Source organism: Drosophila melanogaster, chromosome X, assembly GCF_000001215.4.
Source record: "Drosophila melanogaster chromosome X".
In the NCBI taxonomy this organism is placed as follows: domain Eukaryota; kingdom Metazoa; phylum Arthropoda; class Insecta; order Diptera; family Drosophilidae; genus Drosophila; species Drosophila melanogaster.
In genome coordinates, this window is record NC_004354.4 from 5,916,915 (window position 1) to 5,942,469 (window position 25,555).

General features: G+C 37.4%; 1 protein-coding gene across 2 annotated transcripts, besides 1 other annotated feature; it reads left to right on the forward strand.

Annotated features, from left to right (window-relative positions):
• Positions 1 to 182: 182 nt before the first annotated feature.
• On the forward strand, positions 183 to 24,938 carry CG3726 (uncharacterized protein). Of its 2 annotated transcripts, none has more exons than NM_001297988.1 (7): positions 183 to 713; positions 21,655 to 22,046; positions 22,125 to 22,603; positions 22,711 to 23,701; positions 24,058 to 24,182; positions 24,251 to 24,357; positions 24,435 to 24,938. In NM_001297988.1, the coding sequence occupies exons 2-7, from the start codon at positions 21,756 to 21,758 to the stop codon at positions 24,488 to 24,490; spliced, it is 2,049 nt and encodes a 682-aa protein (NP_001284917.1). In that variant the 5' UTR covers positions 183 to 713; positions 21,655 to 21,755; the 3' UTR covers positions 24,491 to 24,938. The 2 variants fall into 2 exon arrangements, with proteins under 2 accessions (NP_001284917.1, NP_572279.1); NM_132051.2 differs by having other exon boundaries at positions 246 to 713; positions 24,412 to 24,750.
• Positions 10,235 to 15,381: a mobile genetic element.
• Positions 24,939 to 25,555: the final 617 nt, after the last annotated feature.

Genomic DNA, 25,555 nt, shown 5'->3' on the forward strand with positions numbered 1-25,555 from the left:
GCGTGTGTGCCTCTTCAATTAATATTAACACTTTATTTTATATCATAATATGCGTTTCTCTCAATCCCTTAAAATGTACGTAGTTATCAAACGCGCGATAACGTTAAGGCATTTAAAGTACCCGCCAAATTGCTGGTACTGCGAACCGGTTTAAGTTGCCAACCGATTGGGAGAGTGCAACATCTCTCTCCAGCAACATTGCTGCCAGCCAAAGTCTATATAAGCAACAACGAAAGTTCAATTCTTTTCACTCAAAAATCCGTCTCCTCCGCGGTACGTTTCACTTCGCTGCGCCGCTAAAAGAAAATTCCTGGAAAATATTAACAAACACATGAGCCTAACATTCTTAACAATTCCAAAACAGAACATTTATTTTTGGTGAATTTCCTGACAATTTAGTGGTTAGTGTTTAATGTTAAAACATTGCTGTGCGCATTTACCGTTATCCGCTCGCAAGGCAAAAGAAAAAGCGCGCGTTTTGAATTCGCTGTTTCGCATTATTTTTTTTTATGTTAAAAAACAAAATATAGAAATGAAACAAAAATGGCAAGCCAGAAATTAAATGAATGAATGAATTTTTTTCGACACAATTCTGCTGCGTGTGCAATTCGATTCGAATAACAAAACAAAAAGCATAAAGGAAAAGTAAAAGAAATTCGAGGGGGGAAAAAAACGCCAAAAGAAAAGATAGCGCGAAAAGTCATAAAGAAAAGGTGAGAAAACAAATTATTTATTTCATGTGCTAAAAAGACACGCAAAACGAACGTCGTTTTATTTTTAGCCAAACAAAAGTTGTGTGTTATTTGTGCGATTTTCTGTTTTTGTTCGCCGCTCTCCCCTTGTTTTTTATCGTTTTTGTTTTTCAATCATATATTTTGTGCTTCTTTTTTTTTTTGCATGTTTTGTTTTGTGCGTGCTCTTTTTTGTTGAATGCAAAAAGGCGAACAAAATATTACGATAAAAATTCCGTTGTTCTCGCCGAAGGTTTCCGGGTTTGTTGACTTTGCCAGCTGAATATTCGAAATTGACATAAATAATAATCGCATGCAATTATTGTAAACAATTGTTTTTCGCTCAGGAAACGATTGGCGCTTTTTCTTCGCTTATTGTAATTGTTGCTGCCAACTAATCGCCAAGATAAAAATGAAAAAAGAGGGGAAAAAACCTACAGAGTTGCAAAAAATTAATTAAATTCATAGGCCAGTAATTTACATTTTTTGTGTGATTTTTTCGCTTTTTTTGTAGTTTTTGTCTAAGCTTGATAATTAGGGTTTTTTGCGGGCTGTTGTTTATCTGCTACAGTTGTACCCAAAATAATAGTCGATGCTTAAAAATGTTTACAAAAAATGTAAATTTTTGTGGCGCTTCAAATAGCTTTACTACGATTTCGAACACAATTGTATATCTTAAGTTTTGGGGCTATTTTTTGTGCTGGTTTTAAATTTTGGTTTATCGGTTTTTGTTATTTCTGTGGCTTTTAGTTTTCTTCTTCACCTGTTTAGCCTTATTTTTTGTTGTCGATTTCGGCTTATTTGTTTTTAGTTTTTTGTTGCACTATTTGAATGCGAGTTTTTTTGTTGTTGAGAGAGGCATTTCCGCCTTTATGGCAAAAGCAATTTACAATTTGCAATTTACTTTTCTCTCGTTTTTTTGCTGTATGGCAATTCATTTTTACAACTTTAATTATATGAACAAAAACTGCAAAACATGAACGGCAAAAATTAAAATTGCAAATCGCATTTGAGTGACGTCGCCGTCAACGTTTCTCCTTCCTTTTGTTTTTGTCGGCTGTTTTATTCGGTTTTTTGTTTTCACAGCGGCATTCGCCTGCGCAAAAAAAAATAAAACAGCGAATCAGTGTGTGGAAGATTGTGTGGAGGGGGGGCAGAGAGCGAGAGAGAGAGAGAGGAAGAGAGCGTATCAGGAGCGAATCTGGAAATTTTTGAACCAAGCTACCGATTTGCAAGAAGAACATGAAGTTAACAAAATATATAGGTTATTGAGCAACAAAATTACGTAAAACATTTAAGATATTTAATGGCACTTAACTCGAATATTTACCCCCTGATCCGGCCCTGGCTTCTGTGCGCTAGTGTTGGTGTGCGTGAGTGCTCTCTCTCTCGTTCGCTGCTCTCTGCTCCCCATCTTCATCGACCCCCCACCACCCGCCTTCGCCCCACTCACACACATTTCAATTACATGTGAAACGCGTGCTCCAAATTTCAAGTTCATTGTCCAAAAACAAATCAGAACAAAAGCGATAACAAACAAGCAAGCCAAAGGCAAAAAAACAAGGGCAGGTCAGCATCCGACGTGCCACGCCCCCAAATTTGGAATATATACATACATATATGCATATATGTTCATATACATACCTATGGACATAATTAATTAATTTATAAATGTGGGAGAAACGCTTAAATAAAGCCTAAAATTAGTCTAAAACTACAACGATTGATATTCCAACAAAACCAAATTCGAAATATAAAACATTTTCAAATCGATTTCGAATAAATGCATATTTACCTGGGCTTCGAGATTTGAAAGCTTTGCATCTAGATTTCATTATCATAAATTATTCGTAATATATGATATATCATGTAAAAAACTTTTGGGTATTCCCACAGTCGAGTCGAAATAAAGCCGTGAAGTATTTATAACAAAATCACACTTATTTTCGTGTTATTCCGCAACCAAATAAAAATTCTTTAGAAAAACAATGCGGCAGTAGGAAATAAAGCAAAAAACGACACAAATTTTGACACGAAATATTGTTTTTCGTGTGTGATTATTTTGTTGTTGTCATTTTTTGTCATACCAGCTTTAAGTTTAGTTTACTCTATGTGTTTATTTATTTTCATTTTGGTAGTTGGCAAATAAAATTCGCTTACGTAAATTTTGGGGTTGTTTATGTTTTGCGCACTATATATGAAAAATGATAACTATAATTTGCAATGCGTAAATAATGTTTGTCAAATGCCGACAAAGTTCCTTAAATCTATTCACAGCGTTTTCAATTTCAATTTCGCCGAAAAAGGGTTTGATTTTGCAACCATTTCTTTTTCATTGAGCTCCCCACTTTTTTTTTCCCTCATTCTCTGATATCAGCTCATATTTATAATTAAAAACAAACAATAAAAAACTGCACTGCAGACGGCAAATCGGAAAAATATAACAAAAAATAAAAAGAAAAGAAGCCATAAATATACACACATATGTGTATAAATATTTATATTTATATGAATTTGCGGGGCGAGACACTAAAAATAAAAAAACAAAACTAACGCTAGGCAAATTTCGCTGATAACTTTGAGAAGTGCTGAAAATACTGGGGCTCCAAAGGGAAAAAGAGTGTAGTAATAATAATTTAAAAAAAAGGTTGAAATCAATGCAATGCGAAGAGATAAAAACTATTTGCGTCGCATAAAGCCAAGCGAAACAATGGGAAATAATAGAGAAAATTTGAGAAAAATAATCGCCCTTCGAAAGTCGAGAATTCTTTGGCTCCCAGTTTCTTTCATTCGCTTTTTGTTTCTCTGTTTGTCCAAGGTTTTCAAATCAAATTATGTCGCGATCGAAAATCACAAAAAAAGGCAACACAAATACGGCCTCTATTTTTATGCAATTAACCGCCAGAGAAAAAAAAACGAAAAAAACATTTTCAAATAGGAAAGATAAAAACAAACAAAACACACGCACACTCCAAATGGGGAACAAAAGCGAACTCTACAAAAATCACCCAAAACCAAAAAAAAAAACTACACATTTATAAATAAAATAATAACAATAAAAAGCCGAATACGAATCGAAATTATGAATCACAAAACGTTTTTTGTGGCTTGTTGGTATTTTTTGTTTTTTCTTTTTCATTGCTTGTGTTTTTTTTTTTTTGCGTTAATACATTTTAATTCAATTTTGTTTCTTTCGCCTTTTTAATTTTATCCGCTTCCGTGGCAATGTGGCATTTTATTTCTATCTAATTTGCAACAATTTTGCAGCTTAAATTGTGTTACTGATTCAATTATATTTACTTTTCTATTAATTCAATTTATATGTGTATGTGCAACAACCGCATTCACACTTTTTACTGCATTTTATTCATCATTTTTTTTTTATTTATTGTAAAAAACCTTGGCTGATAAGCGAGCTTTGCAAAAGTGCATTGTGTAAACTTGATTTGGTTTTAGAGTGTTTTGTTGGAATGCAGCGACATTAGAGTGGACCCCTTGCAAATTAATTAGTTGTTATCAACGGACCAAAGGAAAAAAAATCTGAACTAATAAATAAGTTACCCGGGCAACAATGCGTATGAGTGATATGCAGAAAATGCATGTCCATATGCATATGCATATGCTTTCGCACATACTGAAATAAATGCATATGTGTAATTTTTTCAAAGATTACATGCTGCATTTCTCTATCAGCAATTGTACATATACATATGTACATATGTAAGGTATATAAAGTTTTTGCTTCGTAAACGATTTACCCCGAAGAAATTCAAGTTTTTATCAGGTTTCCTGAACCGCAACAGGTTCAAAGTGTATCCCTTTTGTACTCCTTTTACGGCCCCCCCCCCTTCCCCGCCGCCCGACAAGAACTTATGGAAATCTTTTCGTAAATTTCCACCCTTTTGTTCGCCAGCAGATTGGAATTCCATCTAAACGAAACGAACTACAAATCATGCTCTAAAATGGCACAAAAAGGGCTAGAAAATACAAAATACAAAAACAAAAAAAAATGTGTATAAAAAACTGAGGGAGACAAAGGGAAAAGTACTGGCAAAAACCAGAAAAGTATATCCAGAGAAAGGCAAGGAAAATATTAAAACAAGGCAAACATCGCTGGGCAAAATAAAGTCAAGCATTTAATTTATTTACCCCCAAAACCTCCCCACTGCTCCACTAGAATAAAAAAGGGGCAAACAAAAAACGCTCGTTTTACTGTTGCTCGGTTTTTGCCTGTCCGCCTTTGCAACCCCACCCCCCACCCCTTTTTCCCCACCACTTTTCCCCATTTTCCTACTCAATTTTTTTTTGGCGCGCTTGGCAGAGGGATGGAAAACTATAAGCTTAAAAAGGGGACGAAAAGGGTGGGCAAAGAAAACTGTAACCGAACGAACGAACGAACTTTTCCGTCGTTGGGGAAGGTAAGAAAGGTGGGATAAAAAAAAAATAAGGAACTAGGAGTAGTGAAAACCCTCATTTGTATTTAGCACAGAACAGAAATTCCAAGTGGTGGCCAAAACTCTGGCTTATAATGTTCTCTGTACTCTTCGAAAACGTTTTCAAACTGCAAACAGAAGCTACACCCTGAGTTCAATGGGCGTTTGGTCACACTGCACCGAACTTCTGCGCTAATGGTCACACCAATTGGTCTTAAGAGCTGTACTAGAATTATAATAAGTGTATTCAAGTCGCGGCTAGCGAGTCTTGTTGATTTCCTTTAAAACTTTTGCAACTCCCTTTTGCTTGGGGCCAAAACCCATGGGATGTATTAGCAGTTTCATCAAATTTGAAACACACGAGCGGCGAATCCCGGCGCAAGGTCGAATGGTAATGAAGTGGAATGCCATCCAACTTGTTGAAAGAGTGAGGTGCCTAAAATGAAATTCGTTTTCCCAGGGTATCAATGGTTTCGCGCTCAGCAAATTAACTTTATACATTTGTGTTTTTTGTTCGACTACTCCCCTTTTTATGGAGTAAAGCGAGAAAAACTCTTATATATTATATAAGTGCAGATATGTTGTAACTGTATATGGCAAAAGTAGCAATTGTGTGAGTGAATATATGTGTGTGTGTGTGTGTGAGGAAAAATTGCACATAAACATGCAGGCGAAGAAAAAATGGCTGGAAAATCGCGTGAAAGGAGGAGGGGGAGTTTTGGGAGGGTCTTGCACATTACCAAAAGAGTAAATCACTTTTGTACGAACCAAAACCGAAAACGAAACGAACCAAGCGGGCTGTCAGCATGGAAAATATCTCAATATTCACTTTGGTTCGCCTTTCCTTGCCCCGCCCATTTTCCCTTCATTTTTTCCATATATTTTTTCCTTTTTTTTTTTTTTATTATTTTTCGTTTTCCAGCGCCACTTTACTGCTGCTTTTCATGGGGTGGGGATTTTGGGTGGGGGGCGCAGGAAGACTGAGGCGACCCTGCGACATTGTCTCGTGCAAAAATTGAACAATTTTATAAAATACTCAAACGGAGCAGCAACAACGGCAAAAAAACGTAATAAATTACAAAGTGCCCAAAAAGAGGAACACACAGATTTTGTTTCGAAAAAAGTAAGCGGCAAAAAAACCGGCAGCCAGTAAAAAAGCCATTTCGAAAATAGTAACGACTAACAGATATCTGGTGATTGGGAGATTTAACAGTCGGATGTTTAAAAATAGTTTGGAAAGTAATATCTTTTGGTGATGCATATTTTATGATCGCTAAAGTACATGTTATGAAAAAATTTGTTGTCACGACTTCTGGTTGAGTCTGGGATACCCGTTAATTCGTATCATTTACAGGGCATCAGCATTCTCATTTCAAGGAGACATAAGGCAAAAAACTCCGCTGCTCTTCTCATTTCGAGATTTCGCCTCCATCATCATCATCAACGTTTTTCCCCTTAACTTTTTTTTTTATTTTTGTTATTTTCCGTGCTCTCCATTTATTTTGTAGTTAGATCTTTGTTATTAACGTAATTTAAATGAAATACATAGTAATACTCAGTTGGGATCTTGACGAACTTTGTTCTACCAAATTGGAATTTTTCCTTTGTGTTATATTATTCAAATAAATTAAAGCAGCTTTGACGAAAAGGATTCACTTTTTAAACAGTAAAAGAAAACGAAAATATGAAATGCTGTACATTTAAAACCATTAAACTTTAGTAGCCCATTTTTCTTTGAATCTCTTTGGCAACGAAGCACTTGTTTTTTTTTCTATTAAACCGGGTAAACCGAGCTTTTCTTGACTTTTCCTGGTAGATTTCCCCCCTACTTTTTCGACTCTGGCTCTTTGCACCCTTTTGTCGGTTTACCACGAACAATATAGAAATAATATTAAAGTTTACATTAGGCGCGAGAAAAAAATATGATAAATAATGAAAATAAATACGAACGAGCAGGCGGAGATTGGACACAAAACACCGATATAACCAAATGGTTGGCTGGCGGGGAACGTTTCGATGTTGGTAATAAGAGGCAAAAGACAGTAAACAAGGCAGTAATATGAGTTAGAATCCGCGGCGGAGGCTAACGTTCTTACTGATACGGATACAGATGCAGATACAGATACAGATACAGATACAGATATATATACAGATACAGATACACATACATATACATATAGCACCGGCTAAAGATACAGATACCAAATGCCGTAGAGCGCACACACAAAAAACGACGACAGTTTTCTTGATGAATGTTCTTTTTCCCCCCCAGCAAGTGAGTTTTTCCCTCGAGTTTCCAACATCTTACATTTGTATCTGCAGCTTCTTCGGCTTTTTCATGCGCCGCCACCAAAAACAAAAAAATCAAATAGGATAGAATAGAACGAAGCCGAAGAAATAGCTGGTAGCTACACGGCGAGAAAATGCGCCTAACTTAATCAAAAAAAAAATTCAAAGAAAGAAGTTGTAAAAACAGATGCCTGAAATGTTTCACTTCCAAACAGAGTTAAAGGGAGAACAGATGGTATATATATTATGATAGAATGGTAAAGTTGGCATGTATTTTATTTTTTATTTTGCGGTGTATTAACTAGTAGGTAACTTCCTCTATTTCCCCCGATTTCCCCTTTGAGATTGTGCAAAGCAGCTTTTCCTTTTTCCAGCTTTGCAATTTGTGTTACCCGCTCGCTGTCCCTTTTGGCTTTGTTTTATTCGATTTTTTGTTGTCTTATGTTTGTTTTGTTTGCTATTTTAGCCAGCCAGGTTTTTGTGCAGCTTTTTCCAGCAAAAGAACAAGCAGCATCAGCAGCAGAAGCAGAAGCAGAAGTAGTATCAGTTAACAAGGTAGGAATAGCAAAGCCAAGCTGAAAAGTAAAACGTAAAAAGTAAAAAGTAAAAAAAGCGAATTTCACCAGCAGATCCCTCCTGGCGCATCCAATCCAATACAATCCAATCCCGTCCAAACCCATGCCATCCCATTCCCATCCCATCCACCTGCTCCAAGTCATTGCCATTGATCATCGGTTCAGCCCTCTCGGCTCCTTTGACTCTTTTCCGCGAAAATGGGCTTTTCGAGATCCACCCAAGCATTATTTATAGGTTTTGGGCTAGACCTTGGCTTGATTTAAAACCCATCTGTGAGATGGATTTACTGAACTCCAGACATTTATGAGCTGCAAAGTCAGCGGGAGTTCTCTGTTTTCTTCTACGAAAACTCGAAGTTTGGTCAATGATTTGCCAGGTCTTAACGTAAAATATAAACAAATGAATTGCAAGCACTTGCTATACTATGAAATCAAATTGTTTATAAATTCCTCAAGCAAACGGTAACTCTATTTCATAAATATTTTCACTGTTTAAATCGAAGTGGAGTCGAATTCATGTGCTAATGTGAATGAATATGATTTACAAATGGTTCCCAGTTACTTCAGATTCACTGGAAAGTGTAATTTTAACGTGTGATATCCGAGGTGGAAGTACAATCTGGTTATTTGGCTAGAACTCTATTTAAGGCGAAGTCCTGTTTTTTTTTTCATTGTTCTACCCGCCGCTCTCCCTCCTTCGCCATCGAACACCCCCTTTTTCCAGCTCCTTTGAGGTTCAGCAACCTTGAGGTTACACAGATGCGCAAAAAAAAGCAGGAAAATGTGTTTCTTTATCTTCGCAAGTGTGTGTGTGTGTGTGCCAAACTGGACGCTGCGTGTTTTTTTTTCTTTACTATTGTTGCTGTCTAATAATTTGAAAAAGAACAACAACAAAGCCAGCTTAAAAAAGGGAAACGACTGTTTGGAAAAGCTCGGATTAATTATGCTTGTATGGCACCAGGAAAGTGAAAATTCCGATGTGGAGTAGTAGAAGTGGAGAATCAGATATAGAGAATTAGATGTTTCATATATCTCGAAAATGATTATGTTGCGCCTTATACTGTTGCATTATTTGATATATTCTTAAACTTCCCTCTACTCCGGATCATTATTCTGTTCAGTGTCATAGAGGCATAATGCGGCGTAGTGGGCTTAAAAGCTGGCAAGAAGAAGCTGCATAAGTCAACACACGACAACAACAAGAACGGAAGGCGAATGCACTTGGCCAACAAGAACAATAACAACAGAGCAGCCATATCATAGTTATAGAGGATCGCAAAGAAGTTTTTCTCTTTTTTTTGCCTTTTATTTTTTTTGTTGGTTGCAGGTTTGTTGTTTTGGGGGCAGATGGCTTTATGATGTTGCGTACCTCTTCAGATATATGTGGTATATATCGCGTGTGTATTTGTGCATTAAGTGTTATTGCACTTGGCCTTATTCGCAATTGTATATTTCGCTGGGGATCGGGCGACTTGGTACCCGGTCTTGATCTTGGACTTCAATTTGGACTGCCATTCCCTTTCTTGGCCTAGGTCTGCATTTTTTTTCCTGCACTTTTGGCATTCCAAATAAGAATAAAAATAATAAAAAAAAAAAACGGAGGGGAATAACCAAACACAAGAACCCAAAGGCAAACGCAACCGCAGAATCTGCAAAATGATATATGTATGTATGTATATATATGTGTGTATAGGTACAATAAATAAAAAGGGGAAACCTGCGTATCTGCGAGATGCTTCTTTTTCTGAATTGTTTTTTTTTTATTTGCTAGCTGCGTGCTCTGTGCTCTTTGGCAATTTTCTTTATATCTTTTTATTACTTATTAATAATATGAATTTTGAATTGTGGCCCCCATTCGCAATCAGCAGCAAAACGAAGCATGTCAAATGGGTTCGAATATGCCATATCCATTAAGAAATATCCTATCTTCGTAGTCCCATTACTATGCACTAGTTCTTATTACTTTAATGCTACTATCATGTTACATAATCAAGCGCTTGCGTAAACTGCCAGCGTAAATGTTTACGAAAATTCGAAGACACCCTTCACAATTTGCAACCCACAATGGGTATGAAAAGAAACATAAACGCGATGGCAAAAAAAAAAGAGAGAAGTAAATAAAAAAAAAACTCCTACCAATTTGCCAAGAAAGCGAGAATCAAAAGAACGCATAGATTTTTCCTTTGAATCGCTTTCGAATGCGAATTGTTGTAATTTATAATTTATATTTCCTTTCTTAATAAATAAATAAATAGTCAAGTTTATGTTTGAGTTTTATGATTTATATTTTAAGTTATTTCAACTGCAACACCAGCACCACGACCTACTCACAGCAAAAAACGTACAAGAAGGAAAGAAGGAATAAAAAGAGTGGTATTCTCTTACAATATGTTTTATGGCATAAAAGGTGTGGCCATTCATATCAAATATAAAGTAGTGTTGTTTAACGTTATTTTTGTAGGTTGAATAGTATATTCCAACACGCCCCCTCAAAAATAACGTCTATAATTAAAAACATAACAATAATATTCATTAGTAACTATCAAATGTGGGTGGTGTGCATTCTGGGAAGTGTTAACTGATCCAGCATTTGCTGCGAGGATACGGGGAAAACCCAGAAAAACCCGATCAGATCATTGTAACAAAATATGTTTACAGGAATTTAAATTTGAAAAATATATATAAAAAATTTCATTCAGCATTCGATTGGTCGTCTTGCAGCAAACCCAATTTGTCTCGTAACTCCACAAATCTCGCAGCAGGCAACGGTTTTGTAAATATGTCAGCCAGTTGATTCTCTGTAGGAATATACTCAAGACAAATCACATTATTCTGAACTTGCTCTCTGGCAAAATGATATTTAATATCAATATGTTTAGCTCGTTTATGACATGAGGGATTGTTTGCTATGCTAATACAGCCTTGATTGTCTTCGTAAATTTTAATGGGGTTTTCTAGTTTAATGTTAATACTAGTTAATAAAAATTTAAGCCATAGAGCTTCTCTCACGGCTTCAAATAGGGCCATATACTCAGCTTCAGTTGATGAGGCTGCTACTGAGTTCTGTCTCTTTGTATTCCAACAAATGAGATTAAAATCAAACATTTTGAATAAATACCCTGTTGTACTTTTTCTATCAATTTCACTACCAGCCCAATCAGAATCCACATAACCAATAATTTTATTTTCAAATGCCAAGTTCTTTTTAAAAATCAATTTCATATCGATAGTGCCCTTCAAATATCTAAGAACTCTTTTTAAGTTCTGCCATAATTCGGAGTTATTTTTGCTACTATATCTGCTCAAGATATTTACTGCAGTAGTTAAATCTGGGCGTGTACAAAGCATTATGTACATTAAACATCCTATGAGGCTACGGCATGGGGTATTGCAGTCTTCATCTGAATTAAGTAATTCATAATTTATTTTACTAGGTAAAGGAGTACTAACTGCATTACAATTTTCCATGTTAAATTTACTTAAAATTTTTTTAACATATGCAGATTGGCTTAAATAGATTTTATCTTCCTGCATCTCTATCCTAATTCCAATAAAATGTTTTATTTCATTTAGGTCAGTCATCCTAAACTTTTCCATTAAATACCTTTTGAAGTTATTCATTCTTGTCATATCTCCTGTAGCTATAACCACATCATCTACATATAATAATACATATATGTTTTCATTGATGTTACCTTTGTCTAAAATATATATACAGCGATCAACTGAAGAGTTTACAAACTCACACTCTTTCAATGCTTGCTCAAATACTTCAAACCAGCATCTAGCCGCTTGCTTGAGTCCGTAAATTGCCTTATTCAATTTACACACATTGTCACTATTACACGATATACCTTGAGGAAGTCTCATATAAATTTCCTCTTTTAACGTGCCATTTAAGAAAGCTGTTTTTACATCCATTTGATGGACTTTCAAGTTATACTGTATTACTAATGACAATATAAATCGGAAACTTGAAATTCTAGCTACAGGAGCAAATGTCTCTTCATAGTCTATTTGGTATTTTTGAGTGAATCCTCGTGCAACCAATCTAGCTTTGTATCTAATTGGATTTCCAAGTTCATTATATTTAACAGAAAATACCCATCTGCTATCTACAATATTTTTGTTTTCAGGCCTTTTTGTAATTGTCCAAGTATTATTAATTTTATGAGCATTTAACTCTGTATTGATGGCTTCTTCCCAAGAAGATTTATCATCCCTATATTGAATTTCATCAAATGAATTTGGGACATCGTTAAATATAGTGTGAGCATTTAGAACAACTTTATTTAGACTATTATCCTCTTCATTATAGGATATCTGAGGCTTAGTCTTTAATCTCTCACTTCTTCTATTAATAATTTCTATGCCATCATTTTTAGTTGGATTATCAATTCCAATTTCTTTTAAGTGCTCTGCTGTTTCACTTTCCCTACTCTCATTCGGGTTGCCTGATCCCTTACTTTCATTCAGGTGATCATCTCGCTTTCTTTTCTTACTCTCATTCAGAAAATATTTATTACTTTCCTTACTATCTTTCAGGAATTGTATGTTGTCGCATTCCTTACTCTCATTCGGGAATTCTGTTTGTATTATTTTCCTACTGTCATTCGGAAAATTTTTATTTTCACTTTCCTTACTATCTTTCAGGAATTGTATGTTGTCGCATTCCTTACTTTCATTCGGGAACTCTGTTTGTATTATTTTCCTACTGTCATTCGGAAAATTTTTATTTTCACTTTCCTTACTATCTTTCAGGAACACTGTTTCAAATTTAACAGCTCTAGAATTAACCATATTGGTTTCATCGACAACAACATCTCTTGCGACAATAAATTTTTCATTTACAGCATCCCACAACTTAAAACCATTGGGTTCATAGCCCACAAAAATACTTTTAAATGATTTATCATCAAACTTTCCTTGTTTGTTTTTAATATGCACATAAACAGTTGCACCAAACACTCTCAAATGTTTTAAGTATGGCTTCTTATTGTGCCACATCTCATATGGGGTCTTTGAACTATCAACAAGTGCTCTACTAGGAATTCTGTTGATTAAATAAGTAGCAGTTAATACTGCTTCGCCCCAAAAGCTTTTATCTAGCTTTGCACCACTAACCATGGTTCGAGCTTTTTCCGTAATGGTTCTTATCATTCTCTCAGAAACACCATTTAACTGAGGTGTATGTGGCACTGTTAAGTGATAAGAAATTCCTTTCTTAACACAAAATTGTCTCATCTCATTTGACAAGTATTCTCTACCATTGTCAATGTATAAGTACACAACCTTTAAATTAAAATGAGCTTCACTCTTGGCTACAAAATCTTGAAACATGCTAAACACATCAGATTTATATTTAATTAAATAAGTTACACAATAATGTGTAAACTGATCAACAAAGATCACAAAATAATTTTTATCATCTAAAGTAACTGGAGTAATAGGCCCACAGACATCTGAGTGTACTACAAAAAGTGGTCTTTTAATATGGGTCTTATCTTTCAATTGTTTAAAAGGAAGTCTTGCCTGTTTACCATTTAAACAGGGTTCACAAATTTCACATGATAACTCTAAGTTGTTTAGAAGACTTTGATCACTAAACATATTCTTTCGTTTTATTTCTAATAATTTGCCATCGCTTATATGGCCAAACCTCTCATGCCATAAACGAAAATTATTTTTATGCTTAGCATTTATAGAATATGCTTGAAAATTGATCACAGGTACATTGTTTAACATACCTGAATTTTTGACAACCATTAACCCATTTTTCGAAATGGTTACACCGCTTTTGTCAAATTCGATCGACATTCCTGCCTCTTGGAGACGCTTTACGGACATCAAATTACCAGCAGCTTCCTTACAAAAGAGTACATCCTCCAGTGTAATCTCATGGTCATTCCGTAGTCGGACAATACCACGCTTAGTGGCATAAATAAATTCGCCTTGCTTGGCCACTGCAATCTTAAGTGGAGGCACAACCTCCACACTGTCGGTATACAGCGACTCATCATTTATAAGATGGTCACTAGCACCAGAATCAAGGACAAACCCGCAGTTGTCCATCACTGAAGTATTATTCACTTCTTTTACCATAAACGCAATGCCGTGTGATGTTGCAGTTTGAACTTGTTTTTCATTTTCTTTATTTTTATTATTTAATATTCTTTTATAATGGAAACAATCTTTTTTAATGTGGCCTTCTCTGCCACAGTGGTGACACTTGACTTTATACTTTGAATTTCCCTTGAATATTTTCTTTGGTTTAGTTACCCGATTTTTAAACAAATTATTTTTATAAGTGTTATTATTGTTGTGCACGATCGCGTTCATAACTTTCTTGCTTGTATCGTTGTGGTCATTTTTAATTTTAATTTCTTGATCCAGCAATCTATTTTTCACAAACGCCAATGTCAAATTTTCTTCAGATAATGTCTCTATCGCTGTAATAATTCCATCGTAACACGAAGGCAATGTGATCAGTAGATGAGAAATTTTATCCATCTCTTCTATTTTTGCACCAGCTGCCAACAATTCACTTATAAGTTCGTCAAAAATATGAAAATGGCTTAATAGTGACATCTCACTCGATAGCTTCAGAGAAAGCAAACGTTTTCGCAGCGCCAGTTGCGACGCCAAACTTTTTCGTTCATAAACGGCGTCCAAATTCTCAAGAATCTGACGCGCCGTAATGTCGCTTGTTGCGAAATTTAAAAACGAGTCGCTTAGGTACTCTATTATTGTACTTTTTGCACAACGCTCTGCCTTTTTCCAGGAGTCATCTACCTCGTTAGGCATTAAACCATCAACTACTTTAAGCACATCTTGCTCGGCTAAAAGAGCCCTAATTCTAAATTTCCAAATCGCGTACTTCTCGCCATCAAACGGCTTAATATTACGTTTAGCCTTGTCCATTTTTCACTCAAATTCTGAGAAGGAAATAATTTCACAAGAATGTGAAAAAAAAAAGCTATTTCACAAGAATGTGAAAAAATGCTATTTCACAATTTATTTTCACAATCTTTAATTCACAATTTAATTGTTTATTAGGCATGGACTGGGCCCATAACCTGTTGTAATTTATAATTTATATTTCCTTTCTTAATAAATAAATAAATAGTCAAGTTTATGTTTGAGTTTTATGATTTATATTTTAAGTTATTTCAACTGCAACACCAGCACCACGACCTACTCACAGCAAAAAACGTACAAGAAGGAAAGAAGGAATAAAAAGAGTGGTATTCTCTTACAATATGTTTTATGGCATAAAAGGTGTGGCCATTCATATCAAATATAAAGTAGTGTTGTTTAACGTTATTTTTGTAGGTTGAATAGTATATTCCAACACGAATTCTTTCTACATTTCTTATTATTATTTTTTTTTGTCCATGTTTCCTTTTCTCTTTTTGTGTGTGTGTGTGTTTTTTTTCTGACTTGGAGCAGAAGCGGAGAAACTGCTTATTCATTTGACTTGGTCTTTCTGTCGTTTCGTTTATTTTATTTTCTGATATCCAGTAAAGTTGCTGCGGGCAGGGGTATGCTGCATTTCCCCATCGACTGACCAACAATAAAAGCTTACACTGCATCATGGAACAAGAGATTCACAAACAGAAAGTGCACTTTGCATCTTGAGGGTATTTTCCATAATGGTATTAGGGTATCTTTTAGTCGGCTAAATCGAAGCTCCTAGTATTTATTTATGCAAGCAGGAGAGCGGACAAGTTGTAGTAAGGAGCTAGAAGAAATGGAAAAAAAACCAAAGATGCTAAGGAAGTCCACTGTCTTTTTGGTACAGCAAAACCTCCCTAAAACAGATTTGGTTTTCAATACACATTCTTAATTGCAGAAGATTACTGCCTAGGAAATACTTATTGCCATTATTTAGCAACTAAAAATTGACCAACAAATTAGTTGCTGGTTCAACTTGATGATGTTCCACTGTATTTGATGCAAATTTTTACAGTATTTAGTGGTTTTGGTTGTACTCGATGTGATTTTCGCATGTCTGCGGATCGTATTTTGTTTCTGTTTTCTTTGAATATCTTTCTCTGCGGTTTTCGATTGAAATAAAAACAAAAAGCGGTTGGTAGGGAGAGAAAATGCTTGCATAAATCAAATAAATATTCTCCAGTTCTCATTAACTGGCGATTGTATAATTTGATCGAACATATAGATCGATTATTCCCCCCTTAGGCTAAATAATTATATTCTGGTTTTCTCTCTGTTCTTTTTTTTTTGTTCCTGTTTTTGTAGATAGCGGGAACTGGAATCGTTGTTTTTGAATTATGCTTTGTTTTATTAAAACTTTTTATGGCGCGATAAAATACGTTTCGTGGGTGGGGATTTTTGGGGCCAGGACATTCGGAGAGGTCATAACTCGCAGCTCTATAAACAAAGAAGTAAACGGAAATGAAACCTTTTCATTTTCATACATATATTTTCGCTGGCGTATTATTATTTTTATTAATATTAAAAACAACCAAATGAAAATTGTGTAATACACTCTACATATTTTTGCCGTGTTCCATTTGCCAACAAGTTTATATCCCCTTTCTTTCCCATTTTCCCCGTTTGCCAGCACATAAATTTATATTAAAATTTTTTTGCTTCACGCTAAGGAAAGCTACAAAAAAAAAAAAAAAGAAAAAAAAAAACAAAAAAACGAGGTGGAAAACAAGAAGCAAAAACCCAGCGCTGAAAAATCGAAAAAAAACAGGAGCAGCAGCGTCGACAATGTTAAAAAATTATACAAATTACAAAAGCGAGCGAAGCAAAAAAAAAATGGTAATAAAAAACCTTGGAAAGAAGCGGAAAAATAAAGAAGGAAAATTGCTGTTGGCAGGAAAAGGATGTGTGTATAATGCATAGAACGTGTACATAACTACACACCTACATGGATGGTACATTATATATCGAGCTATGTACATATGTATGTACATATATACATATGTATGTATATATGCCCTGCACTTATCGGTGGCTTAATGCAATTGATAATGCGGTTACAGTACACTTTTTATATCAGCCCCACTCCTTTTTCCGCTCCATTTCGTGTCGCGTATGAAAACCAATTTCGTTTGAGTTAATTCCGAAATCGTTTTATGTCGCGGGATTATCCCTTTTTGTCGCTGAGGTGAGGTCAGTGTGGCAAGCAGTTTAATTGCTACAAGGACGCAAAGCAGTGCAAACAGCTTAAGCTTGCCTCTTTGTGATTAACAATCTGTTTCGGAATTTACAATTAAAATGTTTTCATCGAATTATGAAACGATGTCTTCTTTCTAAAGTGTGCTACAATATATTAGGCAAGTTCAAAGGATCAGTTACAACTGTCTAGCCACGAAATTCGTCGAGTTCAAAATCCATTTGATCTCAATCGAGAATTGGCATTGAGAAATGGCATTTCGCTGTTCACAGAAATATGTACGTACAAACATATTGAAATCCATAAGCGATGGTAGTAAGTGTTCCGTTATGTATATAAAACTGTATCTATCTCGATTGAGTTCTCCATTAATCATGGCTGGAATTTACCACCTCCACCCATAAACCGTCCGGAAAATGCTAAGGAAAAACTACTGCAAAAAAGGGAAGTCGAGCAAAAAAGAAAAAAGTAAAAAAGAGGTGGAAATTTCTTCGTGTATCTTGGAGTTGTTTTCCTCGCTGTGTGTGTCCCTGCCAAGCATTTATAAAAAGGAAATGGGGAAAATCTACAGCCATGTGTGTGTGTGTGTGAACAAAAAAATTAATAATAAAAAGAGACAGCAAGGAAAAGCAGAAAAGCATTACAAACACACACATGGATGACAGGTTCACATATAAATTCCGTACTCTCCTTTTTTTACATTCCGTTCTTTTTTTTTTGTTGTATGGAAAACTGTGTACCTTTCATTTAACTTGACATGAAAATCGATATTTAAAAAAAAGGATAAAATTGCTGGAAATAAAAAAAAGGAGCAGAGAGTGCAGAAAACATAAAAAACGTAAAGTAAAAAATTACAGCTTAAAAAGTAGGAGAGAAACATGGGGCGCAAAATAAGAAAGAAAAATAAATGGGAAAAGACAGAAACTGAAAATAATAATAAAGAGCAGGGGGGCGGTGGGGCGAAAAAACTGCAAAAAAAAACTGTCGGAGGGGGAGGGGTTTGGGGGGAAACGAAATGAAACGAGAAACGGTCGTTATGTTTTTCCTCATTTTTTGTTGTTGTTTTTTTGTACCCTGCCTTTCTTTATTTTCCCTTCGTTCTGCCAGCTTTTTGTGTTTTTATTTATTTATTTTTTCTTCTCTCCAAACGTCGCAGTCGCTGTAATGTCTTTTTTCATTTTTATTTTTCCGCTCGCAACCTTTTTGCGACAGCCCCCCTCCTCCCCTCCTCCACGCCCAGCCTGCACTGCTTACAAGCAGTGGAGAGGAAAAAAATAAAATAAAATACAAAAAAGATGCAGCAAAAAACACACAAAACGAAAGCCAAAGAAGAAGAAAAATGTGATAAAAACTGAAAAATATTTTCCATGAGAAAATCCAAAAGAAAAGGGGGCTCTGTGTGTGTGTGTGTGTGTGTCAGTGCGTATGTGTGTGCGACTGCTTGGCGGGAAAAATATACTACAATAAAACATGTATTTTTTATGCCAACACCGCCCACACCCACCCCCTTTTTGGGGAGTATGTGTGTGTGTGTGTTTCTGTGCTGCGTGTAGCTGTTTTTATTTTAAGGAACTTAAATGTGTAACGCTTCTAGCGTGTGGGAGTGGGGGGTGGGAGGGGGTGGCAAAGATTGGGATCAAAAACCCTTTGCAGTTAACTTCTGTCTGTGTGTGTGTGTGTGCGTGGGTGGGTGTTAGTGTGTGTAAGTGGTGGCTGGGGGCGGACATTCTATTATTGTGAGTGAGCCAAGTCAGAAAACCGAAACAGAAACTAAACTCAAATCTCAATCCTTGAGTGCCGGACATTGCGTTTTTTAATGCCACTGTTATTTTGTACAGTGGAACATCTGTGCGTTGGAACAGCGAAACAAACAAGTTATGCAGTTTACACTCAGCTATTTTATTTGATTTTTTTTATTATAATATATAATATAATATAACACATTGTCAAATCTTAAAACTCGTGGTTCGTGCCATAAGAAAATACACATGTTTATTTATTTAATAATATGATATTATATATTTCTATGTATATGTAGTTAGTTTCTGAATATAGAAGCTTGCATAGCGAATGTTTTGCTAGTTACTTTCGATTAAATTAAAGTTCGCCTGTATTTTATATATCAATCAAACGGCGGTTGCACATAAAAAACCGGTACATATGGCATTCTTTTATGTACTAGCCAAAGAAGTCCTTTCTTCGGCGGTTTTTCTACCCAATTTCGTGTTCGGTTTCTGTTTTTGTGTGTGTGTGTGTGTTTTTTTTTTTTGTGCAATTTATTTGCCAGCTTTCTGCTGCTGATGTTTTTTGCAGTTTGCTATGTTTTTCAACTTTCCTTTGGCATTTCTTGCAGCTGAAAAAGGTGAAGCGAATTTTGCTTTCGCATTCTGTTCGCGAGCTTCTTTCGTTCTTCGCCAGCGTTTTTCTACAGCTACCCGCTCTTTTTCTCGGCCGAATTTTGACCCATGCTGGGAGTGCTTCTTCTGCTTACCCACTTCCTCAGTAAGTTTGTGTTAGTACACATACATACAAATATATATGTGTATGTATGTTTCATGGATATGTGTGCGTGGTCCATTTTGTACACTGGACATAAAACGCAGCTAACATAAAGTTCTTATCCCCCCCCACCATTATTCTACCCTTTTTTCGACTGTCCTTCCCTTTTGCTATTAGTACTAAAAGCAAGAATGCGTTTCAGACAAAAAAAAAAAAGAACAACACAAAGTTTAAGAGACAAAAAATCCAAAAATTTGTTGGCAGATATAAAAAAAAAGGGTAACAAAATTGTTGGGGGGGAATTCTTAAAATTTATTGCCGTACCAGGAAAAGGGCTACAAAAAAGTGTTGGGTATATGACTACAACTCTATCATCCTTTTATATAAAAATGTACATTATGTATACAAGCGAATCAACTATATACATATATGTGAAACTAAAAGTTTAGAACCCAATTGTTGTTGTTGTTATAGAAAAGTCAATGGATTAACTATTAGCACTCGAATGAATGTGTTTACAACCTGCAACTTTTCACTTAACTAGTTTATTAAATTCCTTGACTTTCGAAAACGGAAATGCGTGGCGGGTGGTGTTATCCTGGATGTAGCATTATCTTTACCGCGAAAATCAATTTATTTCGCTCTTTCGTCACGTCGATTCGATTTTACAATTACGATGAATCTGTGAAAATCGACAACAAAAGGGATTTTATAATTGCTCTTTTCATTTTTTTCGTACTTTGTATTTAAGTATATTGACAGATTGGTTGCTGCGGGGGCTGCGGGCGGAAAATTGTGTTTTTATTAAGCGTCAATTCATTTCATTTCATACATATGTACATGTACCCGAAATACCATGTATATATATATATATATATATATTATATATATGCATGTATTACATAAGTGCCTGCATGTACATACATATGCATGTATGTGTGGGTAAAAACGACAAACAGAAAGTAAAGTTTTAATATTTGCGCTGCATAAAAGTGTGCATAGTGCGAAAAAATAAAATTATGAAAATTTTTCATGTGTATAGAGATGAGTGGGGGAGAGTGAAAGGGAGAGAGAGGGGAATAATAATAATAAAATGAAAACGAGGACGACGAACATTTTTATGGTGCTGCAGTCAGTCTGAAAGAAAAAACTACCGTCCTTTCGCCCCTCGTCCGTCCCTCCCCCTGAAAATTTAACCACCCCCCCCCCACCCACCGAAGTCATTGGCGCTTCTTTGTTGCCAGGGAAATGGAGCTGGGAAAAAAACATCTCGGTATTCGATGACTGGCAGGACTCTGGTTTCTTTTTTACTTTATTTTTTTTTTATGTATATATATTTTTTATATTTTATTTCATGTTTTCCTTTTTACCGATTCCCGACTTTAGCTCACATAAAGCGGGAATTTCGATTATTTATTTGGCTGAAAAAATTGCGATGAATTTAATTCGAAAAATACGCTTAAAAAAAAACGTGGCCAGCAAAAGAAGTGGCAAAGACAATAAAAAAAAGCGCAGCAAACCCTTTCATTAAACGGTAAACAGTAAAAAGCTGCATGTACCACGATTGACATTTACACACCACCGACGCACTGTGAAAAGGATTCGTAGGGATAACAAGTTCATCGGCGGATATATAATGCTCCTGGCATGAAAAAAAGCGATAAACGCTTCAATATCTCATGTTCAGATGCGCGGAAAAACACGTTACGCTGTATAAGAAAAGTCAATTTCGGATTTCGTTTTATTTATTACAAATATTTTATTTGTAAATAATTCGTTTAAATAGTAATCATGGGTGCTTTTTGCGCAGGCGGATTTATTACTAATGAAGTTGGGGGGCAATGCCATTGCAATTAATTGCATTTTTTCGAAATCGATGCGAATTGTAGCATACTTCTGGGCAAATTTATAAGGCTTTTGAAACATGCTGGTTTTCGGAAAAACTATTCCTAACGTTGGAATCTTTTTATCTTTTCCAGACTGGCAACTGTCCAAGGAGTAGCTTGTTGGTGGAATTACTAGAACCGGCTGCTCCACCAGAGACACCACCATCAGGGGCAGCAGCAGGCGCGGCACCACCATGCTGCCGCAGCAGTACTGCCTAAGGTGGAAGTACCACCATAGCAATCTGCAGACCATGTTCTCCCAGCTGCTGGATCGCGGTTGCTTCTGCGACGTGACCCTGGCCTGCGAGGGTCAGCTCATCCGCGCCCATCGCGTCGTCCTGTGCGCCTGCAGCACCTTCTTCGACGCCGTGCTCTCCAACTACGCCAGTGAACGTGATCCGATCATCATCATGAAGGACGTTACCTTTGCGGAGGTCAAATGCCTCATCGAGTTCATGTACAAGGGCGAGATCAACGTGGAGCATGTGAGTGTGTTGTTTGTCTAATGGCATAAACTATCTAAATATAAACTGGAAAATACCCCTTAACTGACTAACTTGCAGTCCAGCCTTCCCTCGCTGCTGAAGACCGCCGATGACCTGAAGATCAAGGGCCTGGCCGAGGTGACCTGGCGCGATGACGAAGACGGACCGCCGCCACCAATGGCCGCCGCCGAGTTTCACTCACCGCCGCGCAGCTTGGCAGAGAGTTACGCCCAGGACCTAATCCTTCAGCATCAGCAACAGCAACAGCAGGGCCCAGCTGCTCCACCCTTGAATTTGCACAGCTCTGCTGCGCTCTTGGAGAGAGATCGAGAACGGGAAAGGGAACGTGACCGGGAGCGTCTCTCGCCGGGGATGGAGGGTGTACTGGGTCGCATGCCCGTGATGACGCCGCTGACTGGCGCATCGGGTTCGGCAGGAGTGGGTTCGGTATCCGGTGGCACATCGCTCGAGGGCGTCGCTCCCGTGGAGCACTTTCTGGGTCCCAAACGCAAGCGTGGTCGTCCGCCGCTAGACGATGCCTATGATGTTTTCAATGTGTATGTAAATAAAAACAGCTAAATATGCTATACACTTTTGAATATTTTTCAACGTGCAAAAAAAAAAAACAACTTTTTAAATCGAAACTCTCTTTTCTGCCGCACAGACGCAAGCTGGCCCAGTATGCCGCCAATCTGGAGCCCGCCCAGCGTGCCTACTTGGAGACGGCGCGTCACTTTACGGAGGAGCCGCCACTGGCCGCCCATGCCGCCTCGATGGCCTCCCCACCCGCCGCCTGCCCGCCGAAACAGCGCCAGCGTCTACGTCACCAGCAGCAGCAGCAGCAACAGCTGCTACAGTCGGAGAGCAGTGACCAGGAGCAGCCGGCTGCTGGCCAGGATTGGTCCAATTTGGAGCCAAATGGCAGTGCCACGCCCAAACTGCTCAGCGATGGCGATGCTAACAAGCAGGAAACGGAGGGCGGTGATGAATCGCTACCGGCAGTGCTAACCACCGCCAGCAGCAGCGGCACCAAAAAGCTGGAAAAGATAGGCGAGCGTCGCGAACGCCATGGCAAATTACGTCATGCTCGTCGCCTTTATGAGAAGTCTGGAGAGGATGAGGTTGATCCGCCCAAGGAGGAGCCCGATGAGCTGCCGCAACCGGTGGAAGAGATCGAGAACGAGCATCTGGTGGCAAATAGGGCAGAGTCGCCGCGTCCTACGGTCGTCATACCAGCTAGTTTTGCCTGCAAATACGAGGGAGGCGTGACTGCCGCAGGCGGTGGCTCCGGTTCTGGAACTGGATCCGGATCGCTTGGATCCTCCTACTTGATCAACGAACATGGCATGCTGATGGCCCACGAATTTGCACCGAATGTGGCCAGTGCCGCCGCCACCGCAGCTGTGGCCGTTGCAGCAGCCGCCGCTGCAGTGGCAAATGCCTCAGCCGGAAACGGAAACGGTGGTCAGGATGTAAGTGGCAGTGGAACCGGTGCCGCCGCCGACTATCCCGACATCAAGCTGGAGGACTACGATGCCGCCGAACTGCGACTGACCAACGAGGAGCTGTCGCAGTGGCAGGACGTCATCAAGATGGACGACTACCTGGCTAAGGGGCGGCGTCCACAGTTCTGGGAAGAGCCATTCACCAAGCGCGTAAGGCAAATTTTAAGTTTTGTCAGCTATAAATGTTTAAAATATTGAATAGTAAATATTATAATTCATATTGGCCAGGCAGTTGAAATACTGACCAATTAAAACTAGCTAAAAAGTATACACTTCTTCTGTTTTCAAGTTTAGTTTTTGTTTTCTTTTTTGCTTCTGTCGTTTTTTTTTTTTACCTTGTTTTAACGCCAAACTACGAGTTAAGCAAGCTTCTATGAAAAGGGCAAATTAAGCTAATTGCTTAGGTGTGACGTCGTCAAATACCTAAAAACCTTGGCAATGTAATGATAATAATAATGGTCGAGAAATCGGAAATATTAAAATATTTTTGTTTTGGAATCTTTCAGGTGTTGGACGCCATTAAAAACAAAAGACTCGAGATGAAGAAGGCCGCCAGAATTCTGGGCGTCTCCTATGGCACTCTGTATGGGCGTTACCGCGAGGTCTATGGCTGCCTTAAGCATCCTTACAGGTGCGTTGAAGTGCTTCCAGTTACTGAATGTATGTAGATTTTAAATCACCGTCTTTATTACGATATAGTGGCACCGCCTTCCGGAACTCTGGATCCACCTCGACCAGTCAGATGGGAGTTCAGCCTCGCTTCGACTTGGGATTCCGCAACGGGGGCGTCCTTCCAGCTCAGCTGGGTAAGAAAGATCTACAAATGTGCTGACAAATAACCAACTTACTGGGGAATTAAGTCCAAACCAATCCCTACTTGCAGAGCTGGGCAAGCTGAAGAAGGATCTGAGCGAGCTATGGACACGTCCGCAGATTTGAGGACCAACCAATGCCACAACCATAACGAAACTGCAGAAAAGCCTCAAACGTCGCCACAGGCTGATCTAGGATTACAACAGAAGGATGAAAGACAGCTAGACGAGGCTAGTTTTGGATCCTGAGTAATGCTTTCCTGAATCCTGAATTCCCACATTAATGTGTTGTTCCCATCGGTGGGTCACAACTATAACTGATCTACACATTTAGGATCTTATTATTACATAATATATAATATAATATAAATACATGTCTATAAATACAACCACGTGGATTAGTTAATTGAAATACGCACGGACACGTGTGGTTTTAGTGGTAAATACATTTCTCTTGGTAGTGAAATTCAACACCATAAACTATGGAATCTAGTTAATCGATAAAATAACACGGAAGTGAAGTGAATTTTTTGATAAGCTAACGAAAAGGAACACAAACAATATGTATTACATACAAAAAATATATGTTTAAAACAAATAAAGTAATATCTATTAAAATATGTTCAAAACGATATCAAGTACTTCCTTTCTACGGCTCTTTGGATTCAAATTGTGGCGCCAATATAGTTGGTCACCTATACCTATTTACAGTCCGATTGAAGCCCGATACCGACGAACTGCTGCGAGCTAGAGGTGGGATGTTTTCGATGGGTTTAGAGCAAAAATTCGATACTATCGTTTTTCCTGAACGGCATTATTAACAATTTATATATTTAATGCTATAACTCAATATACAAGATATCAAAATTATTTCTTTCATTTCCTTCTAACAAGCCACGAAAAATATTAAAAATATTAAAAAACTAATTAGGGGATCAAGAATAACAGGAAAACTAAGAGATATTGACCAGGAAATCACAAAAATATTATTCTATCCATGCATTTCCTTGCAAAAAAAGTATGTCAGAATTGATCGTTTTAAGGAAAGCCCTGCGGTTACCTATTATACGTCCAGCCTACGCTCAGACTCTGTTGATGTGGCGTGAACACATAAAGGTTTAGGTACTACTTGTTTCATATTATAATAAAATAATAATATTATAATATATAATATAATGCTGTTATAAAGTAT